Source organism: Ictalurus furcatus, chromosome 3 (genome assembly GCF_023375685.1).
Source record: "Ictalurus furcatus strain D&B chromosome 3, Billie_1.0, whole genome shotgun sequence".
Classification (NCBI taxonomy): domain Eukaryota; kingdom Metazoa; phylum Chordata; class Actinopteri; order Siluriformes; family Ictaluridae; genus Ictalurus; species Ictalurus furcatus.
Window position 1 is genome coordinate 21,028,108 of NC_071257.1, and position 24,500 is coordinate 21,052,607.

The window sequence follows — 24,500 nt, forward strand, 5'->3', positions numbered from 1 at the left end:
GTACATTATATGTGAATAATAATGCCATTCCAGCAGTTATTCTTGTTCAGCTAAAAAATGCACTGCAAACATTAGCCTTATTTTTTTTTTATTCTTTTGTTCATGCATATTAAAGTATATCACATCATTATCTACTAGTTTGTATGTTTTGTTGTAGTTTTTACCTTTGCTTAAGTGATAAATTTGATAAAAATAGAATCTTTCTTATAAATATTTTTTTATGTTTAAGATAACTGTTCTCCGACTCTTCATTCCATAGTAGGATAAAAATAACTTTTCATGGTCACTAACTTTTTGCTCCAGTTCTGTGCTTTTTCTGGGTCTGAGCTGCACTGGATCCCTCACTCTCTCTGTTACGCTGTCTGAGAGATCCAATGCCAGAGACCAGCTTGGAGAGGGTAATCCATCTCCATCACTTAAATGATTATCCCCATTAATCTGGTGTAAACTAATAAAGTCAACAATGCCAGTGCTTGCCTGAACTTCATTAAGTCTTTAGTACGTTTAATATGGCTTAATGTCCTCAGCTCGGTGGCTGCTGCTGTCTCACCTGGCTCGCTGCTCCCGAGAGAACTAGCAGAGCGATTGAGGCCATTTATGTCGTGTTTTATTGCCTTTTTCCCCCAGACTTCTTTTCTGAGAAAGACAGTATCTATTGGTATGATATGCGCAGAGAGGTGGAGGAGAATGAACAGTAGAGAACGACAGCAGTGCTGGAGATTTAATTTGCCCAGCCAGGCCTCAGATGGGCCCCCACAGTCAAGGGTTTAATTTGGCTTATCGCATTATAAAGACGACCCGGGCTGGGTAATCAATCATCAGCCTGTCAGAGGGACAGGCAGTTGTCGTAAGCAGGCACGACTTCCCAACGTGAGGCCATTTTAATTGCCAGCAAATTGACTGCTTTATTGTTTTTGTGAATGTCTTACTCAAGTTTGCTAAATTAAAGCCAATAAAAGATGTCGACTGCCAGCGCATCCTGCTCACCCCCCACTCTCTCTGTGTCCTCAGTGGGGGAAGGCTTATCGGTGGCTGTTACGGTGCCATCATGGGTCGTGTTGACACTTGACTGCTGAGTGTGTTTCCCCTGTAAGCAAGTGGAGGGGCGTCTGTGCAGTGTTAGGAAGTGACACTGTTTACTAGGCTGAGTGATGCCGTGCTGACTCCAGCTAAACAGAATATAACTCTCCCTCTCGCCCACTGTAAAATCCTCCATTGACAAAATAAGTGCTCCAAAAAACAAAAAGAACAAGACAAATGTATATGCTTCAAAGATAGATATTCATATGCCTTAGTGAATCATGACAACATAATTGTCATGTGAAAGGATTAAGTATGCTGGGAGAAAAAGTTTTTTTTCTATTTTAGGTGTTTTGCTCATTTCCATTTTCGACATATCTCAGACAGCTTCTCGGATTTTGCGCTGGACGAGAAAGAAATGATTTTCCAGAATCCCACGAGACTTATGGCAGCTCATGACTCCAGCTTCCTGTCCTGGCTTAACTTTTGCTGTCAATATGACTCTCACTGGTTGCCTGATGTATATTTATGGCCCTGGTGCAGTGAGGTTAATCCCCTGCTTCTGTTTGGCCAGTTTCCGAGTGGCGGCTGTCTCCTCTCTACTTTCTTTATCTACAGAATCTTATTCTTATAATATTGTCTTGTCTGGAAAAGAAAAATGAACTTAACCACTTTATGTTAAGCTGACCAAGAAGACACCAATATTGTACGATTTCTTCAATAAATGCATAGTTGAACCTGTAATGGTTTAGGGATGCAGTAAAGATAATGACTCATGATCCATTACTCCATGAGCTTTTGTTAAAGGCTTAATCCCTTGTGTATGATTCTTCTCCATTGCTATCAGATCAACCAACCAAAAATGTTTTCTGTTCCATTAATCCAACTTGCGATAACCTTCGACCTCTCAGTGAGCTGAGATTCTGGCCATGCTATAGTGCTTAAGGTGTAAAAAATTTCAGTCTTGTTTTTAAAGCAGAGCACATGCATTGAACTTACTTCATTGAACTTATTGTGATTAAGGTTGCAGCACAGAAAAGTAATGGACACTTGTGTTTGTGTTATAAATGCATATTTTAAAGCCTGGTTCAGAATGGTGTATAAGCTGAACCTTTATACCTTGGTGCTGGAATGGATTTGGCTTGTCAGAGTAGACACTAAGCCCTGGCCCACAGCCTCTGTCCATCAGAGCAGATCATTAAGTGTGAGCTGAGGTCCCTGAGGCCAGTGAAGGCACCAGCCAGTCTGTGCTGGTGTTTCTGTGTTGTACGTTTGGGCTAGAGTATCTGTTTGTTATGGTGTAGTAGACTGCATAATTGGGACGAGGGCAGGGGGAACAAGGCCAAACGAAAAAAAACACACACACACACACACACACAAAAAAAAAGCCTCCTACCTGTTGAAGGCACTGTGTGATGACAGATTGTACTGTCTCCTGTTGCTCAGCACATAGTCAGGACCTACGAACAGGAAGTGATGATTTGATTCAGCTGTAGTCTTTGAAGTTACTGGTTTGTAGTCAGGAGTTTAATGAGAAATAATCTGCTCTGTTTGCAGCAATGCCATTACAAATATAGTGTCAGTGGAAAACTGTTTAAACATTTAGTAGTGATGGTACTTTATTAGAAATATGGCCGTGGGGGATTTAAACAAAAAGAATAATTAGGTTGAAATTAATGCATAGTGTAGTTCTGATTAATATCACCCTCTTTGTTTTCACCAAAGATGTTCATATACTGTAACTTGAAGAAGCTGATACACAGAATTCTAAATACCACACACATTTTTACCAAGGCAGTCTTTCAGTGTCTAGCTAATCCTCTCTTGCAAACGTCTGTACAGAGAGGCTGATCATAATCATTGGAAGAATACTCAAAATGCGAACTAGCATTCCCTACATGTGCATGCAAATAAGCTGTATAAAAGTATACAGGATACTATAGTTTCTGACAGTAAAAAAACCCCAAAAAAACAATAAAATCAACATTCTGTGTACTGTCTTTTATTCAGGCACAGCAGATAAACGCAGCAGGAAGAAGGAGAAAGTCAATGCGCAGTGACAGTGATGGCGATGTGAAGGCCCGAGTCAATGACACCCAGGGGAATGGAAGGGGTGCTTGCATGTAATGACCAGTAGCTGGTGGGATGAATTGGCTGAATCCATCTATCTCTAAGAAGTAAACAGGTCCCAGCTGGGGTACAGCGCTCAGGATGGGAAAGGGAAGTGGGACTGGCCATCGAGCCTCCCCCAAATAAACCAGGCGACAGGATGCGCCTGCACTTGAGAGCACGGACACACCATCAGCAGCGGGGAGGACCAGCTTCCGCTGTGATGGGTGTCAAGTCCCCTATCAGGCCAGGAGTAAGTCCACATGGTGCTGGGAGGAAAAGATGAGACTTCCCATGTGTTCGTGCGAGATGGGAGTTGGACTTCAGGCAATAAATATGTGCTTTAATTCATCTAGTGAGTCATCTGTCTCTCATATGCATTACAAACATGACACACAACCTCTGGAAATGCATATCCTTCAAAGAGGGACTGCGAAGGGAGTTGACGCTTTTAGCTATGTGGAAACGGTGCTACAAAGCAATGTAAAAGGAAAGCGAACTTATTGATAACAGTTTGGTAATCAGGAAACTCTCCTTACCACATCTGTCATTCCTGCCACACTCCATGTCAAAATATTGCAGAGATCCAGTTCTGAACAGGTCAATTCTTCAAGCACACGTGACCTGCTCACAGATGAGAATCAGCATCAATACCCTGAGCTGAACAGTCTAGACTTAAACAGCATCTGTAGCAAATGAAATAGTTTAACTGTAACAATTCAGGGTTATATTTTGAGAAAAAAAATTCCTGAATATGCTGGTAAACATTTTGGTGACAGACCTATATGTTTGAAATTGTAAGCTTGAATTGTTTTTTATTTGAACCTTGCTCTCATTTTTGTCTAAAATTGCAGTCATTATGTTGTAATATTCTGTGTAGCAGTATTGTCTTTACGTGCTGCCTCACTTAACAGATACCACATATTAATGAATTACATTTAAAAACCTATACAGCCCAGACCAAAAAAATCTATTTTTCATGTGTTAGAGATATTGTACATTCATTACCAAATCTGAAAATCTGACATATAATATTATAAAATAAAAATTTATCATTCATTATATTTACTATACAGTATATTCATAAGGGTAGACCTACAGAAGTAGGTTATGTCTTGGTCTACAAGGATACCAGAGGAAATCTCCATTTACAAAGTTTTCGATTTACATTGAAATTCTGTTAACACATAGCACAAGACCTCTGGCTAGAGATTTTTATATGCTCAGGAATTGTTCTGTCTTTCCATTTGTAAAATACTAGAAACAACCAAACAGTCTTTTCTCATTTAACTTACATTTAACCAGCATTAATGTATACCAAACATGTATCTATCATATCCAAAATAATGGTATCTATCAGCATATCAAGCAATAAAATCTAATTTGATAATGACATTGTCATACCAGCTATATTTTGACTGACATGTTGTCAAGTAAAAGACTCATTTGAAAGAAAGACACAACTAGTTAATGGAGAATGTGTCACTCAGCACTCAACTAATCACAACACTTAACTATGAGCAATTGTCTAATTCTTTTGGTCTTTTTTGCTCAGTTACAGATTTATTTTTGTTTGCTGCTAGACTAATGAGTTATCACTGGTTCATATTTGATCAATCAGGTCTGTAAATGTGTTTAAAATAATTAAAACATACTTGTACAAACATTCTACAATTTTTTATCAAGCAGCCTTTCAAAGAAATTACTGTACAGCAAGATCCAAATGTACAGGTTAATCCATTCTTTAATAAAATTGTAATGTGAATTATATTACTATATGTTTCTTAGTCATTTTCTCCAGTAGAAGGAATTTTAATTATGTAATTTCAGGCCCAAACTGCGCTGGTTTACTGTGCAGGAGTGGAGATGGAAATACCTGGTCTCTTCCACTCTGACCTGCATAATTAAGACTCTGTACTTTCTAATTTATTACTTAGTGTGAATATGGGACTCTTGGTTCCATTTACAGTCAATCCAAAGAGATGGCTTATTCTGTGTATCAACCCCATCACTAAATAGCACAAGCTGTTGGAGTATTTTAAACAAGATTATATGGCATATCTAAATCTACCAATTTAGACATTCCAGTTTTCAAATATATATACCTTAAGGACAATTTATTAATTATTTAATGTGCACACTCTATATTTACATTGGAATACTAACAAGGTAACACAGCTGCACTGTAGTGTAAAATCCAACATTTGGCAAATTTAAAGTGCATGATTGGGTTTGAGGTTTATACTCTAAATCGAGTACATGCGGTGGGGGAAAAAAGACAAAAGACTATGTGTTAAATATATATATATATATATATATATATATATATATATATATATATATATATATATATATATATATATACAAACCTACAAACCTGAAGTTGCACTCAGAGCTCTGTATATATGAATGTAAAATATATAGGCAGTATATCTCCAAACCCTTATAAGATTGGTTTATTATTCCAAAAACACTTAGCTATCTAATTTGTGGCTTTGTTGAGATTCATTCATTCTTTCATTTATATTCAGTAGCAACTTCATCCTTTTCAGGGTCATGGTGGATCCAGAACCTATCAAGGAAATACTGGGCATGAAGCAGGAGAATGTCACACTAGTCCATCACAGGGTAAAGAGGTGAGGCTATTCACTATTATAGGCTATCATAACAAATCATTAAGTATTATTGTATTTAGAATCTTATTATGTCCCCACCAAACGGCTCCTAACCTTTTCCATGCTAATTAAACTTATAGATCTATATACCTCCCTCACACACACACACACACACACACACACAGTAAGATCCAGATCAGCCCTTTGGACTAACTTTTTGCCGCTGCTGTTTTGGAAAGAGCACGTTTTTAATGTAGTCTTCTTTGAACTTAAGACACATTACTTTACAACCGCATCTACACATTTACACAAGTCTATCCTATAATAAATAATACACTTTAACTTTATTAATACTACTCACAGGAAGAAGATCTTCCATGAAGAATCCACAGTGCTTAGTTAGTCTACCAAATTGTACACACAAGGTTTAAGACATAGTTTAAATGATGAATTTCACATAAATTATGTAAAAATGACAAATTGTGGTTTTATCAGAACGCAGATAACCTATAAAGAGTCACTAATCGCCAAGTTGCAAAAAATCTACCTATATTTTTCAACCCCCAGTCCATTTCTCATTATAACAGAGATGAAACAATACTAAGAATCAATAGCAGTCAGCGCATATAAGGACTTCTGAACAGACACGCAAACTAAGCCACAAGAAGCAATTTATTACACATAACTTTTAGACTAGAAAGTCTAAATATGAGAGTATTTTTATGTTGTTTGTGAACGTTGTTTTATTTCCTTGACCAAACCAAAACTTCTCCACAGGACTTCGACTTTAATCGGAAGAACGTATTTGCAGTAAGCGCCTTTAAGCGGCTGAACTGAAGTTCAGGAAGGAAATAGACGCTGATATACCTGAATAACCGCGTCATCACCTCGGCCGCGTGTCTTCCAAGTTTCTCGTCAGCAGAGCGTGCACGCGCACTGGAGACCTGAAGCGGGTGGAAGCGGCGGCGGCGGCGCGCCCAGACACCTCAGAGCTGGAAACGCTTTAAATAAAAGTAGAGAACCAACATAGAAATAGAGAACGGTTCCTCAGCAGGTACAGAAATGTTCGAATAAATCTTAAAACGACATCGAAAGAAAATCCCACAATTTGTTTCCTGACGAGGATCCTAATATTCTGTTGGGCTTCATTTCAGGTTTAGGGCAGCACCCATTCAGCTCATTAATAACTGGGATTGATTAGATGCCCCTGTCCCTTTTTAAGTGGTTTTTAGTGCGCATAATTATAATAATGATCATAATTAAACTTATAAACAACTAATCAGTTTTTCATTATTTGTACCAATTTTCACCAAAGGCAAATTAATCCTACTACTGTTGTTTTAAAGCTCATTTGAGAGTGTAGATACACTTATAGTAAAATAACCCATGTGATGAATGTTTCGTTGGTTAATTGGACAGTCTGAATCGAGAGACTCATCTAATATGAATCGGCTACTCTAATGAACCTCGTGTTAAAATAATAATCTTCTCTAAAGCTTTATCCATAGGCTAGGGCAGCAAGCTAGAGGTTATTCTTCACAATTCAAAATGTATTAAAAATGTATTTAGTGTATGCATCGTTTATGCAAGGTTATTCTTCCCACTTTAAATATGTATTTAGGCTAGTTGATATCCGCTTTCTAAATAGTTTATTTATAATGGTTATAATAATCTATTAATATTACAATTAATAGGCTTAATATTTCATTGGATTTGACGGCTCCATGTATCCTCTTTTGAGGAAAGCATCGTCTTTTAATATAAAGTCATTGTAAAATTGGTGATTAAGATTACGACTTTGCTAAAATAGTAGGCTAATCTATATCACTCATAGCTTGATGTCTATACTGGCTTGAACTGCACTGTGTAAAAACAAATCATAACTTTACTCGTAGCTTAACGCATAGCCAAGGTGTTTTAACGTTTGTTTAACTCGATTTAAAACATCTAGATTAACAGGGGCGGAAAACAGAGTATTTTCCTATCTGTATGGTTCTATATGCTTGGGAGCAAATTAGAAAGAAAAGTTATGCTAACCAAAATATGAGTATGATATGATATGATAACATGCATTTTAACAAGAGGATGTTATTTAGATACTAAACTGCTGTTACTGCATTACTTCATTGCACACATCAATATGACCTGATATATAGCCTTTGCACTAGTCGAGTCAGACTTTCATCCACAGTCAGATGCTGAAAGGGTGAACAGCAAAAGTTACAATAAAATGAAATTCGTGCAAAGTTGTTGCAGTGATCTTATAGGCTATCGAAGCACTGGATTGCCGTAAAATCATATGAAAGTCGAAAATGTGGGCTTCTTTGGTATGTTTAGTAAATTTTAATTATGAAAAATCTACTTTAGGTTTTTAACATTTAATTCTTTCACATTCGAGGCAACGAAAAAAAGCAGAAAAGTAGAATTTAGAAGAATCCTATCCAAATTCTCTAAAACGTAAAGTAAAGCTTAGGCTTCATCTGAGGAACTACTTGATACTAAATTACTGCTGTTATTCATACTTTTAATATTAGTATATGGACTTATTTGATAACGTGTCATATTTCAGTGTTTTATTTATTGATTATTGGTGATGCCAGAGAATGCGGCTATATTGTATTGCTTATAAAATAGGTTACAAATGCGCTATGTAGCCGCCTCAGTGAGAGAGAGAGGGGATTAGTGGCCTTTGTTATGTCTTCTGTATAATGGAATCGTCGTTATTTCTTTAGCCAATTGGGTGCCGAAGCCTGAAAGCTCTGGTTTAAGCTTACCCGGCCTATTTGGCATTTTGATTGATGCTCCTGTGGCTCCCTCCATCCGGCAAGCCAAAAAGGAGGAAGGGGGAAAACGACAAACGGCTGAAGTTCAGTGTTTCTCACACATGCTCACGCACTCGTGGTTCTGAGACAGCGAGGATCCGAGCATTAAGCCGCGCTCCTGTAGCTGCGTGATCAGGCGCGGCGCGAAGGAGCTCTGGGAGCGCGCGCCTCTTCGGGACCATGGATCATAACATAGGAGCACATCTCCACCACACACACGTAGACTCCATCAGCTTCGGCATCGATCAGATTCTCAACAATGCAGAGCAAGGGAGCTGTATGATCTCTAACCCCAGGATGCAGGATTTGGACTACGGGCTGGGGAGCATTGTGAGCAATGCCTACAACACCATGACGGGCAACTTCAACGGCAATAACACCGGCGGATACAACAGCAACGCGTGCAGCGCTGCACCACTCGGTGGCTCCTACAACATGAACATTGGCATGAACGGGAACGGAAACGGCCTGAACGCGTCCGGGGTGATCCGTGTACCCGCACACCGGCCACTCAACAGCATGCACTCCTCCATTCAAACAAGCGGGGCCACGGTGCACAACATGGCAGCCATGGGCACTCTGAACAACCTCACCGGATTAACATTTCCGTGGATGGAGAGTAACAGGAGGTATACCAAAGACAGGTTTACAGGTAATATGACACAACACCTGGTTCATATTCTAACATAATATATACTGTATTATTATTATTATTATTATTATTATTATTAACTAATATACTATAAGTATATAATAAGAATATAATACACGCATATTCTAATGTAGATATTGTGTAAAGCATAATTAATCTGTTGTCTTTATGTTTAAAATATCGAAAATTCGTTTAATATGATAGTCTGTTATCATTTCTATTTTTATTTTCTATTTTTAATACTGATGATGTGTACTGAAACGACAAAACTGTTATGGACCTTTTAACGTCATAATTCCTAGGACATTTATATTTTATTTTTTAAAGCATTTTATGTTGTTGTTTTACTGCATTTGAACCGTTTTTTATAGGCCTACGTTATTTTAAATTTTATGCCAAACCAAACAAAACAAACCCAAAAGCCAAATTTCCTAGCCAGATAATAGGACATATTTGTTCAGTTGGCCTGTAAACTACACAACTTGGTAACAGTAGCTAGTTAACATTGCCCTACTAATGCTCCAGTAAAACTTAAATAAACATACATACTCGAACTACATTTATTTCCTTATCACTAAACAACCCACGTTAAATATAAATATCTTTTAATAGTTTTTTTTGTATTGAGGTAGCAAATATAGAGCAGATTTTCTAAAGCGATAAATTCACCGTTGTGATAAATTATTAAGAAGATATGGGATTATTATTAAGATAAGGGATTATTATTAAAATATGGGATTATTGTGACGCCTGTTGGAAACTAGGCCTATGTGAATGAACGTTGTAGACTAATCAGAAGATCATCGACCAGCCTTAAAATGTGCTTTTACAGACTTCATTTAGGATTCATCCTTTAAGAATCCTACAAAAATATATATTTCAATTTATGGTCTACATACAAATACCGCTTTGTGCTTAGCCTAATGTAACCCTGATGCTATGGCTATTTGTTGCATTGTGTTTATTTTTCTTGTCACCTTAATGCTGCTATCATGTGCTACATGCTGTAGTTCGAAATCCCGCTCTCTTCACTGCTTCGCTTTGTCATGTTGCTGATTTTTCCTTGCCTGCTTTCGCCCTATTTTTCCCCAATCCAGTGGCCCTCTCACCCTTCACTGTAACACGCCGTATAGGTCACCCGTACCAGAACCGCACACCACCGAAGAAGAAGAAGCCGAGGACGTCGTTCACGCGCCTGCAGATCTGCGAGCTGGAGAAGCGCTTTCACCGCCAGAAGTACCTGGCTTCAGCAGAGAGAGCCGCTCTGGCAAAAGCACTTAAAATGACTGATGCACAAGTCAAAACATGGTTCCAGAACAGAAGAACAAAATGGAGGTGAGCTTTAATGCCCTGCATTTTCTGTCTTTAAAGTCAACATGTGCATTCATAAAGAGACTGTAAGCACTGATTTGTCTTGACCCTGTTGGTTCGGTTCCTTTGCAACAAAACGATCATTTGACATTCATGTAGGAAGCTCTAGAAATATATCTGTAACTGGGTCAATGCTTGAATGCAGTATTTTCACCTTTGCAAACTTTATTTGACAGAAAACGCATAGATCTAATCCAGCTACTTAAATACAGCGGCTTTGTATTTAATAAACAGTTTATATAAAAAGATGGAACCATAAATGTTTCAGGATTTAAAAAAAGTATTAAGTATATTGTATTTATAATGATATACTTTATTAAAAGACAAACATTATGTTTACATAAAAATGGAAGTTTCTACAGAAGGCACAAGATATTAAACTTAAACAGTAAAAAACAGACAAATTAATGCATTTGTCTTAAGATGAAAGTCGCTCTTATCTGTCTAGCCATCTAGCTATTGACGTTTTGGACCATTAATCACTGAATACATGTTTATATAACAACAGTTTACATAAATTTAACGTTAAATAAATAACGTTAAATAGGCTAAATTGGTAGGCTAGTAAAGTAACGTTAAATAAATTAGATAATAAAGCAATAATGTTCTCTGAATTTTCGAATCGAGGAGAAACCCATTCTTTAAGCAGATACATGGTTTATCATTTATTTATTTATTTAGGCTATTTAGGCTATTCGTGTGTTTGTGGGTTTTTCATTGATCTATCTATCTATCTATCTATCTATCTATCTATCTCTTATTGCACAACTCATCACTGAATAATTATTTAAATACTTAAATAGGTTAAACCTACTTTCTATCATTTATTTATTTATTCATTCATTTATCTATTTATTTATTTTATTTTCTATTTGAGTATTATACTTTTATTTTTTTCTGAGTTATTACATAGTAAGTCACTGAATAAATGTTTGCATAATTAAATAGGTTGAATACATGGCGCCAGGGTTATTATTAAAAACTTTCCAATCTGGGACTTCTGATCCCCTGGCATTATTGTTCCTCCTCCTCCTCCTCCTCCTCCACCTTCTTCTTCTTCTTCTTCTTCTTCTGTTGCTGATTATTATTATTATTATTATTATTATTATTATTATTATTATTATTATCTGCTGTGTGTCCAGGAGGCAGACGGCGGAGGAAAGAGAGGCCGAACGGCAGCAGGCAAACCGCTTATTAATGCAGCTACAACAAGAAGCTTTTCAAAAGACTCTAAACCAGCCTGTAACTCCGGACCCGATCTGCCTGCACAACAGCTCCCTGTTCGCCCTGCACAACCTGCAGCCATGGACTGATAATACCAACAAGATCAGCAGCGTCTCCACCTGCGACTAGCAACACCAACTCTTCTCTTTTGTAGGCTCATCTATGTAGATCTAGCTCTATATTATTTAATAATCCCGGCGTCACTTTTCCACCAACTGTTACTCTTATTGTGTGTTAGCCTGCAGGAGAACAGATTTTTATTTCTTTACGGCTTCTTCTTGTCTCCAGTCTGAACGAAAACTGTACGAATTATTCTAAATACCAGGTGTTTGTAAGATAAGGGTTTTATTGGCGTACTCACACGTGTAGTAGGCTATATTTTTATATATACAGCATTTTTGCACTTTTACTCTCCACTGCATTTTAGATTAAATTACACAAAGTCCTGGGGTTAAGTTGCAACAACATTAAAAAATAAATAATAATAATAAAAAAAATAATAAAAAAAAGGTAAACAGAAAATGGACTTCAAGAAGGTTTCAAGAAGGTTTCAAGCACTTATTCTGGAGGTACTTCCTACCAAACAAATCCGGTAATTCTGTATAGTTTTGATAGAACATGGTCTTAATGTTATGGTTTTAATTTTTTATATACATTGACAAAGCAAGCTACAACAGCAATCACGTACTTTAAATTTATTTAGCACGCTACGCTTAATTACATACTTTCCTCAACATAGGTTTCATATGAAATAAATCAGAGATAGTTATCTGAAACCAACCCTATTTTAATACCAAGAGTCTTCTCTTCGTTGTTCTTCACGTTAATTACAGCTGGATATATTATTTTGCAGTAAAACAGCTGTATATTATTGTGTCAAATACATTTTTCATTCAACTACTTTGTTCAGATAAAGTTTTAAACACTGAACTCAACTTTTATTCCTTTTTTTTTTACTCAAAGAAACATCTTTTTATACTGACACACTGTAGCAACACAAATTTTAGATAGATATTGGATTTCATTTCAGAGTGAATGACTGTTTTGGTTGCATGATAAATGTATGTTCTCCTCGTTGTATGGGGACTGTAACAGTGTGTTTGTAATATTAAATATATGCAGATGTGAGAGTGTGTCTGAAACTTTCCATGGCCATACTAGAGGAGTATCGTGTTAAGGTCCATCAGCACATTCCAAATGGTCCAGTGCATTAAATGTATCCTTTAAAAATGACAAAATATTAAGACATGGGAAACGAGGAAAACCAACAGCAACCCGTAGTCATGGTGAGATGTCCATAAATAAGCAAACAAAGACTGGTTCAACCCTATTTTATAGACTTTAATTTAGTGAAGAGTTCAATATTCCAGCATAACTGGTTTATGTCTGCTTTAATAAATATTTAACATTTCAGCTCTCCATTTTTCCACAAGGGTAAGCTGTAATGCAGTTATACAGGAAACAAGCATTACAAATAGCTGCATTCCAACTTTCCATGAAACTATGGATGATGTACATAGGTAGTAACAATTACAACATGCACCAAGTTTTCAGACAAACAGGACGTTTTGGACAAAAGTCCTTCATCGGCTGTGCAAAAAAATAAAAATAAAAAAAATAAATAAAGAACAAAAAGCCTCTGAAGCTGTAAGGGTTAAAACCAGTTGATATTTTTGATTTGTTTTCAGTGGAAACGTAATGTACTATTATACAATGTTTATTACCTCTACATTTTCTTTAAGTACACTGCAGTACAGTATATGGTGGTCAGAGATCATGACATATGTGAATAAAATACTTGAACACTGAACAAAATGAGTAGTAGGCTATATATTCCCTTTACATAAAAGTTCATAGTGATACTGTTTCACCCAAACAAATTAAGCATATTGTGGCATATTCTTCAAAGAATACTGTAATTTTGTCTATTAACAGTTATTAATAGAATTTCCTATTTCCTATTGTAAAGAGGCTGTGGTAAATATTATTGCTTAGTAATTATCCTCATCTGTAATTCTGAGGAAAAACAAGATGGGACCCATAAAAACCATGTGACAAATATCTAAGAAAAAAAAGAACACTCTAAGGCTTCTTCAGGAGTTATTTAGATATTAGATTCATAAAATACTTGGAAAGCTTTCTGAAACACTCAATTGTAAGGTTCTTCTTTTTTGAAAATCTTCTACACTGTAAAACCGGATAAGTTCATTTAAGTTCATTTTGAGGAAACTAATTACCTCAAAATTTTTAAGTTTATAAATCAATTTCTTTAAGCCAAATACACTTAAATATAACAAAAAATAATTTTAAATTACAAGGTTTGAGTTAAATTTTTGTTATATTTAAGTGTATTTGGCTTAAAGAAATTGATTTTTCAACTTAAGAATTTTGAGGTAATTAGTTTCCTCAATTTTTTTTCTGAGTTAAATGAACTATCCAGTTTTACAGCGTACAGAGTTCCCCTGAGGGTCAACATGGACCACTATTAAAATTTTAAATTATTCTGAGCGTGTACTCAAATGGGCATATAGCTCTTTTGCATTTATGTTTTCATGCAGGTCAAAAAAAAAATCTGTTTGGTCAAAAAAATGTTCTCTCTTAAGTTATACTGCAGGAGGCTAATTGTTGTTGGACATTTAATTACATAAAAGTGTGAAAATAATGTGTTACAATATTCACAACTAATAAACATGCATATTGTTTGTTTGGTCATTTCCATAACCTAATTTATTATATAATGCTTTTGGTTTTAAATAAGTTATTTGTTTTTACTGGAATAGACTACTGATATTGTCCCCAAATTACTATGCACTCGCAGCAAAAGAGATACTTAACATAAAATTGTCTCTGTTGTGGTATCATTAAGGGTACACCTTTCAAATAGAAATGTGAATATAGTGTATCTTGATTCAAAATGATTTGTGGCATATTATTGGGCCATAAATATCATTACTGTACTTCTAATTAGCGTTAAATAAATGATTTAAAGGTGAGCTACATGCACATATTTAGGTGTTAAAAATACAATAAAAGGTACAAAACAATCACTACATGCATAAAGTGGTTACTGAAAATAAAACAGTGACTAAATGAGAGAAAACTGAGGTACTGCCAAATGAAACACATCAGTAGCTAGTACTGCTAAAACACACACTAATTTAAAATTTATATAATGGCGTCATTTAACCATTAAAATCGTTAGCTCAAAAATGGTTAATGGAAACCATTAGGACAGCTCTTACTGTAGCTATTTTTATCACAAAGTGGACGGCCTCTGCATTTGCATAAAGTGTCTAATATCTCATTACATTTCCTGTCAGTTTAAATATAGTTAAAATCCAGAAACTGATAAATTAACCGAGTTAAACAGACTCATTCTGCCCCCTGCGCATATTACGCCTGCGCATAAATTGCGCTGCTTTACCACCCTTGAATACATTGCTGGTCTTTAGTTGATGGCGAACAATTACGTCATTTTAGTGCGCCAAAACATTGGGGCAGTTGTGTAATGTGCTGAATGTCAGTGTTTCACCTGAGCATAATGTCCCTTTTACGTTTCTGTTCTTTTAACAACAAATGTTTGATAAAAAATGGATTATTATTAGAGTCGATGATTACAGGTAACTGAAGCATCCATCTTGACTTAGCTATATTTCCGGAGATGTTTGCACCAGTTACTTAGCTAGCTCTAGTTAACGTTAACACCTGAACTAGTGTAACTGGACTAGCGTCTATGCGTTTTGTCCTTTCTGTGTTGCAGCTTGCTCAAGGACAGCAGGCTACACAACCAAAGAGGATAAGAAGCCCCTCCGCAAGGCAAAGACGCCTCTGGGGAAGTTCGACACGGATGATAAGGACACAAAAACTACAGACGCCTTTAAAAGTAGGCCACTGATGCACCATTATAAGTTTCTAGATGCATTTACCATCAATCTAGCTGCATGCCATGAGAGTGATTAGACCAGGGCTGCGCGATATGATTACGTAATATCATTATTGTGATAAACTCATGAGATATTGAAAAATTAGATGGCAATAGATGGAAATGCATTTTCATCAGGATTTTGACCCCCCCCCCCCCCCCAGTGTTGAGCTAATTATCTGAGCATACACCGTGTCTAATCATGAAACCATGACACTGTAACAATCCTATACAAGAGATTCCACAGGGTTTAGGGTGTAAGGTTTTTTTTTCTTCCTTAAGTCATAGAATAAATTTGTCAGTATACACTATCAGAGATTTCTGTATCATAAATGGCAAAAGACTGGATTAATTCAGTGTGAACGCTATTTGAAAAGATGCTGTCAGCTGGCTTTACATGCCTCTGAGGACTCGCATGAAGCCAGCTGACAGTATCTTTTCGAACTGCTGCTCATGCAACATCTGGGGGCACATTTGGAAATCACTATCTTCCCACTTCCACATGCATGAGCTCACAGATGCCCATGACTGGCTAGTGTCGCTGTGATCGATAGGGGAGGGAGAGCACAGTGGAATTCACAACATATCATTATCAAAGTTAATACATATATTGAGTTAAGTAGTTATCATTCTGTTTGACTGGTCACCTGAATGGATTTAATCAAAACCTCAGTAAATCAATGCTAATGTAAATGTGTTCTGGGAGTGGAAAGTATACAAACAAAAAGCTCTATGGTGCCAATAAATTGCCCAAAGCTTTTGAATATATTTTAAGAAGTTGGATTAAATAGTCTGATTATGTTCATAAAATAAATCTGTATTGAGGGGGTCAGTGAGAATAATTTTCCAGGCTGCAAAACATTTATGAATTAACACATATAAAAGAGGCTGTTTGACTGACTCGGCAGATGACCATACGTAGACCTTCTCCCATAGACGTTGAACATACACGATTACTTAACTCTAAGTACTACACGCACTGATATCTGTGAATTTATTATTTTTTTAAAAGTCCAGTGACTTCTTGCAGAGAGCCAGACAGATTCTACTCTTCAATATCCTACGTTTTCTGGCCAGAAAAGTGTACAAGACATATCAGGTGTACTACATCACATGGTTGTTGCGTATATGAGGCTGAGATTATTTCAGACCTGACACAGCACTGATTTTGAATTACTATTACAGGATTGTCAGGCGGACTCACAAGCAGCTCAGAGTCAGCGTTATAGAGTATGCTTGACTATTGTATATATTTTTTTAAAAATCCTGCACATTGTAGCTCTAAATGAAAGGTTATTGTTATCTTGTTTTTAATGGCCACGTCACTTTGTTGCTGACACTTTGTTAGTAAACCTGCACTGCATTTAGAATGTTTTCAACCACTTTCACCTTTTTCTCATTTTGTTATATTACAGCCTTACTCTAAATCATAAGCGTAATCAGGTTTTCACAAACCCTGCAATATTGCACAAGTATTCAGACCCTTTATTCAGTACTTAGTTGAAGCAGAGTGACAGCCTTGAGGGTTTTTTTTGGGGGGGGGGGGGGGGGGGGTTGGGGGTGTGAAGCTCGGCACACCTGGATTTGTGGATCTTTTCCCAATCCTATCCATAGAACCTCTTAAGCACTGGATAGGTAAAGTCGATGTACTGCTGTTTTATTTTGTGCAATCACTGCTCTGTGGTCTTGGCTGCATGTTTTGCCCCATTTGTATTTTCGAAGCTGAACTTTTGCCCCACTCTTCCTAAAAATGTCTCTACTTTGACCAGTTCATTTTTCCCTTGATTCTGACAAGCCTTCCGTTCGTCACTGCTGAAAAGCACAGCACATTACCTTAGGAATGGGATTGACCTTGTAATGAGCAGTGCATAGTTTCCTCCAGATGTAATTGTCTTGTCTCTCATGCACTGAGAGTCCTTCAGGCATTTTTTTTTTTGTCAAACTGATCTGTGTGCCTTTTACTGAGGAATGGATTCCATCTTGGCCGCTCTATGTTAAAAGTCTGATTGGTGGAGTGATGTGGAGAAAAACGTTTGCTAGCTCTATTGTTTGATCCTTTTGGCTGGACAGTTAGCTCTAAGAAGAATTGCAGTGGTTCTGAACATCTAGTCCCTCCAGGATATTTGCGATCACAGAAATGACCGCAAAATCAATCAAAACTCTGCAATATTCGGAGGAGTTTACAATCATTCAGAATTACCGCGGGTTTTCCGCAGATTTGAGCCACACATCATGCGACATCATCACAACATGGATTCAGTCAAAGCCCTCTTCGATTCATGTGCATTGAATATGAGTAAAGCTAAAAGGTCTCATTTACCAATAAACATCACTGTGAAAGACTACCAACTCAAGTAGTTTTCCACAAAATAGCAAAGAAATCTATTAAAGTTGAATCGCAAGTTTTGACAAAAGCCGCAGCAAAATCAAAAGTTTTTGGCCTCAACAATAACAAAAAATGCAGAGAAATCCAGTACTGACTGAACATCTGCCGTTTCAGAGTAATGGAAATCGCTGTACTTTTTTTTTTTTTTTTTTTTTTTTTTTAGGACCTGCAAAGCTGCAGAAAATGTTTGTTTCTCTTCCCCATAAATAATCTGTCTCAGAGTTCTGCGAGTTCCTGTGAACTCGTTTGTGGCCTGTGGCTTGGTTTTTTTTTTTTTTGCTGATTTTCACTGTCAGCTTCCAGGCGTCATGTTGACAGAGATTTCAAGATTAGGTTCAATCAGCTGAATTTATTAAATGTGAACTTTGATCAAGTTTCAGAAACTTCTCACATATGATCAGTGCAAATGGGATGTATCTAAGCTCAATTTTCAAGCATCTCAGCATAGTGTCTGGACACACATGCCAGTGTGCTAGTTACTTTTTTATTGTTTATGCATTTACAAAATTATTATTTTTTTAATTTATGCATTATATTTGCAAGACTAATAAGAAAGAAATTTATTGAATTCACCTTAGAATAAAGCAAAATCAGAGAAAACGGAAGAGGCCTGAACACTTCCTGAATGCACTGTAGTGTATCATGTAACATGAGATAACTAAGTATGCTGAAGACATCTTTTCCCAGCCCTAGGCAAAATAAAGTGTAGAAACCTTTTGTGTAACAGCGATAAAGAGTGCAAAGACTGAAAGATATAAATAATAACATACATTATGTGAAATCTTAGTCTGTTTGTTTACCTTACAGAATTTCCAGATGATGTGAATCCATACACAAAAGAAAAAGGTGGCCCGACAGGTCCTGAGCCAACACGATATGGAGACTGGGAGAGAAAGGGTCGCTGTATTGACTTTTAGTTGAATGTTAACATGTATGCATCCCACAAGTGTATTGATATCATTGGATGCGTGTTGTTATGTAGACGAACCATGTAATACATTTTTGGGAAAGTGACCGAATTTATTTATTATGGTAGATGCTGCATTTACTGGTGTAACTTGTGTTCTAGCACTTGAATTACTGTTGGTTAATTTGTGTTCAAAAAAGTATTTTTGCTTAAAAAGTGTGTGGACAAACCTATTGCATCAGTGTAAAACATGAATGTTGAAAATATACCTGAATAAAGCTGAATGGCTTTTGACTTTCTTTGTCTATAATATTTGTAAATGTTCTAACTTCAAAAAAAATATTTATATGTTAATTCCTTTACTTTTGCATGATTCTCTGTGATGGACTGATATCCCAGCTATGGGACAGGACATAAGGATAGGCTCTGGGTTAACTACTATTCTGACCAAGATAAAAAAGCATTTTCTGAAGATGAATGAATGGATTGTTGTCCTTGCTGAATTGCAAAGAATTAAAAACTTCCTCATTGATCTCAATTAATCCAAATATACAGTACAATATACAAAAGAACAAACAAAAATGCCAACATGACATTTGGCATTGACACAGAATTCTTCATGAGCTGATTCAATAACACACAAGGTAACTATAAATAAGTATAATTGTCTCAGAGTCCCTGTATTTATACTAAGGTGCCTGTAGTGGACCTCATTCATCACCTATATTGCTGAAAGCAAATTTCCAGTACTTTTCTACTAACCAAAAACTTTTTTTTTTATTATTATTTTTTTTATTATTATTATTATTTTTTTTATATACATGCTTTGTTGGCAAAATATTTGATGTTTAATGTTTCTCTCTGAATCAAATAAGTTCCTGTTCTCTTTACCTATTGCACAATGACAGTGAGTACACTATACGTACAGCATAGTATCACTATCAGGAGATGAAATTGTCACGTAAGTAAGCAGATGTTGTCTCAAAATTACATTTTACCATTTTGTTCTTGTCAGAATCTCAAAATTTATCATGATAATTCACCAGTCCTCCTTACCTCCTTTTTTCCCCATAATATTATACAACCCCAATTCCAGAAAAGTTGGGAACTGTGTAAAATGTAAATAAAAACAGAATGCAATGATTTGAAAATCTAATAAATCCATATGTTATTCACAATAGAACATAGAATACATATCAAATGTTTAAACTAAGTAAATGTACCATTTTAAGAAAAAAAAAGATGTAATTTTGAACTTGATGGCCGCAACACATCTCAAAAAATTTGCAACGTGGGCAACAAAATGCTGGATAAGTAAGTGTTACTGAAAAGAAACAGCTGGAGGTTAATTGGCAGCAGGTCAGTAACATGATTGGGTATAAAAAGGAGCGTCTTAGAGAGGCAGAGTCTTTGCCTCAAAATTACCTTTTTTTACATAGTAATTTCCAGGAGAAATGTTTATAAATGGGTTTAAAAGATTTTATTTATTTGTTTATTTGTGATTAAATATTTGAGGTAATTTCCCAATTTTAATCCACATCAGTCTATCAACACAGTCATTTCAAAAAGTTGCACTAGCAGGCCTAGAGACAATATCCCTTTGAAAAAGAGCCTGAATACACGGATTATTCTTATTAATGAGAAAAGTAATAAATTCAACCAACTAAACTTTTTCAAAACCATTTTCATCCCACCACATTCTTTAGGAATCACCATCACCATCCTTACTAGTTTCTTTACGTCAGAACGAACTACCAATCACTGAGAAGCATACATGATGACGTAAAACAATTTTAATATTTCTTGTAGTTATTATGTAATCAAGCCTCGTTACATATTTAGGTAAAATCTCTTCGTGAAACACAAGACAAACGCGATACACAAACAACAAACCGAATTGTTTAGAACGAGTTCTACGCTGTAAAAACAAAAAACAAAACCAAAAAAAAAACCCTGACATTCATTCATAGGACGAACATTTCCGCTTCCGGGTTGTCGATTCCATCTGCCATATTCCACTGATTCTAGACACCCCGCGCTTCACAGCTGGAAATTGGGTCTGTTTAAACGTGGTTCATTTTTTTTTTTCCTCTCTCTCTCTCTCTCTCTCTCTCTTTCTCTCTCCAGGGGATGGTCTTCAATTTAGTGTCGATAAATTAGACTGAGAGAGAGAGATCCTGGGGAAAGGTTGCGGATTGTGAAACGAAACGTCAGGAAGAAAGCAGGGAGAAAATGACGACGCGCTCGGAGAGAGAGAAGGCTCAGAAACTGAATGAGCAGCATCAGGCCATCCTGTCCAAAATGCTCCGGGAGGATGACAACAAATACTGCGCCGACTGCGAGGCTAAAGGTGAGTGCTGCTGGTGGGGAAAGCACCGAGATCTTCCCCAACATCCACACGGACATCTTTCCGCATTTCTAGGAATGACTCTCGAGTTTATTCCGAGGCGATATTAGTCACTGACTAGGTTTAAACCTCTATACTAAATCATGCTTCATACTGTTCACATAGTAGCAGGAGAGTATGCGGCTTTGAGCCATACACAGCCGTGTCTGTGTATAATATAATAGCGACGCTACACTTGTAGCTGTCATTGATCCAGCGTTGTTCCGGCTAACTGCGGAGAGCTAACACTATCTCGCCGGGGCTGGAATGGAGAGGAGCCGCTGGTGCACCCTACAACAAACAGCTTTTATTATTTTAGCATGACGTGTCTGTAAGTAATTGTTTCTCTTTCATCCCAGGTAAATTATCTGGGTGTGGATTTAAAGTTTAAAAGAAAAATAAATAATTAAAATCCCTGAAGTAATGCGTCATCATTGCGTAAGCGAGGTTTACCACGTCATCTCGTCTCACTTATGAACTGATGGGTGAATAAGAGCTGAAGAAAAGTGTAGAAACTGTTAATGTGTGTGGAAAATCAGCAGTGGTCTGATATCAGTGTTTGGGATCTTCTGTGCACTGCTGGGTTATTTAAAGGGAGAGTAAGATGAGCCTGTGATGCGCCTTTACGCCTGAGCTTCAGCTCAGAGATCTTGATGGATCTTGGGTATCATGGGATTTCATGAATATTTCAATACGGAACACAGATTAGTTGGGGTTTTATTGTGTGGGTGTGGGGGTGTGTGTTTATAAAAAAAAAAAAAAAAAAAGTATACTCGTTTCTGTATTTCATTCCGTGGTGTGTGTTTGTTGTCAGTTGTGGGACACCAAGGAGCGAGAGCTAGTGCTTATTATTATTATTATTATTATTATTATTATTATTATTAATAATAATAATAATAATAATAATAATAATAATAGTAACACCTCCTCATGTGTGTTTGCATACCGTGCACGAAAAAGGCAGATAGCCTCAAACTTAACAAGGAAATCCACCCTGAACGACACACATTTAGCATTATGATCTTCAATGACCTCCAAGATGTTATTTTCTAGATTTAACATCCATTTTCACTTGAAGTCCCCATGAAATCTAAACGGAAGTTTTGTAGCTTTTAGCATTAATAATGATTAGCCTCCAGGTTCTCTATAAGCGAGTGTGCTCCAAAAACAGTGATCAAATTCGCATTTAGAAGATGTATGCATTCAAGACATACAGACTCTCTCTCTCTCTCTCTCTCTCTCTCTCTCTCTCTCTCTCTACCGCCGTTACGGGTGAACAATTTTGCTGACATCATTCTGCACTTCAGCTTGTCATCAAAGTTTCTGTCCGGTCAAATGCTCTCTAGAATCGGAAATGTCTCTCGCGCAATGTTATAAACGTCGCCTTGCTAAAGTTGGCGTTGTTGAGGAATCTCATCAGAAAAACATGGGTCTTTGACTGTTCGAGCACATGCGTTTTTATTGAGTTTCCCTATCTGTAAGTCGGTTAAGAATGTAATGGCTTGAATTCATTCACTTTATCGTTCTGGCTTGCATCCATTGTACTAACAGTCAAGCACGGCTTAGCTGTTTAAAAATTGGGAAGAGCCACTTGATATGTCCCGCCCTGACTTCCTGTTTCAATAGAAATTACTTCAAAACATCGAAGAACGCTGCTCGTTTCAAGGCACTTCACAGGGAATTTTAACTGATTCCTACGTGTGCCGTTTTGATAGTGGTGTAGCGGTTGCTTCGTGTCTGTCTAAAGAGAATGGTGCAGCACAGCTTTAGTCCTTTAGTCTGTACACTCTGCTCAAATACATCAGCATCCAACTTTAATGCTAATACTCTGAGTCCAGTGTTTATCTCCACTACTTCTATATTGTATTTCTTATTAATATGACGGTGAGAAAAGAAGCTCTTGCTCTTTTGTTTAAGCAAAATCTGACTGTTATCCATGGCGTCAAATCTTATTTTCTCCTATTTAACCCCGTTGTCCTCCTGTGACAGAGAATTAGACCATTGCTAACTTCTAACGAAGACACCGCACCAGCACATCACAGACATTTCAGTATAAACATATTTAACGTGTTCCTGGACGGAGTTTTACTTCAAGTTCCATGGATGCACTGAAGTCTTTAACTGACATGTTGTCATATACGTTCAGAGTCTGAGACAATGAAAAGGACACAGTCACTTCCTTACTTCCTAATACTTCCTCTTAATGTGTTGTCCATTTTCATATCATAACATCTGTCAGTTGTTGTGAGGAGTTATCTGTTAATTCACACTCTCAGACTGCAGAGTCTGGATATTGTGTACAGGTTCCTCTGTAAAAGCTCTTTCGGTGTTTCGGGTGAATAGCCGGGCCAATAGTGTTGCGGTGGCACGGTCGTTATAACTCCCGTAATCTCTTTAAGGATTGAGAACATTCTTGGCTGATAATTCTTAATGCGACCGTTCAGATATCTCACTTTTCCACACGTTCCACAATCATCAGGAACAGTTTTTGAGAACACTCTCAAGTTCATTGAAGAACCTGGAAAATTCGGTTTAGTCAGCTACAATAACATCAAACATAGTGTAAACATTGTTGTGCGTTAGACGTTGATGTGCGTCTATTGTTGCAACGGTTGTTGGTGTTTACTAGAGATGCACCGATGTATCGGCCAATAAAGGTAATTTATCACTCTATGGGCCATCAGCCGATAGTTTCGAAACATCCGATGATCAGAGCAGATTATATCCTGTCAATCAAAAGAGGGCGGGAAAACACGTCGTTTTCATGCTGTGTAAAGATGTCTCTTGTGTGGAATGACGACAAAACTGCAAGTTGTAAACTCTGTAATCTCTGCCCTGCTAAAATTTTACACCGGACGCTGCAACAGTGAAGCGGGAGTTTCGGCGTCGGGTCTAAATTTTTTATTTTTTTTGCCGAGCTGCTCGTGCTGAATTAAAGCGCCAGTATACATTGAAAGATTTAAATGAAGATGAGTTGACAACAAAGTATATATTGCACAGAAAACTATATATATTTGTAGAGTAGTATATTTCATATCCAGTTAATGTTTAATATATAAAAAAATTTATATTATATATTACCAGTT

The 24,500-nt window shown here is 36.8% G+C and overlaps 2 protein-coding genes across 5 annotated transcripts in view; both read left to right on the forward strand.

The window, feature by feature from the left end:
- Window positions 1–8,249: 8,249 nt before the first annotated feature.
- Window positions 8,250–11,958, forward strand: tlx1 (T cell leukemia homeobox 1). The gene is made up of 3 exons (XM_053621380.1): window positions 8,250–9,218; window positions 10,352–10,553; window positions 11,732–11,958. Exons 1-3 carry the CDS (start codon window positions 8,747–8,749, stop codon window positions 11,940–11,942), a joined length of 885 nt encoding a protein of 294 aa, XP_053477355.1. The 5' UTR covers window positions 8,250–8,746; the 3' UTR covers window positions 11,943–11,958.
- An 8,838-nt stretch (window positions 11,959–20,796) lies between these two features.
- Window positions 20,797–24,500, forward strand: part of smap1 (small ArfGAP 1) — a 125,826-nt gene continuing 122,122 nt past the window's right edge. Inside the window, exon 1 of one of the 4 annotated variants that reach the window (XM_053621382.1) lies at window positions 20,797–21,378. In XM_053621382.1, coding sequence (XP_053477357.1) covers window positions 21,261–21,378 — 118 coding nt within the window. In that variant the 5' untranslated portion in view covers window positions 20,797–21,260. The remainder of the gene's footprint in view (window positions 21,379–24,500) is intronic. The other 3 variants (XM_053621381.1, XM_053621384.1, XM_053621383.1) reach the window with 3 other exon arrangements.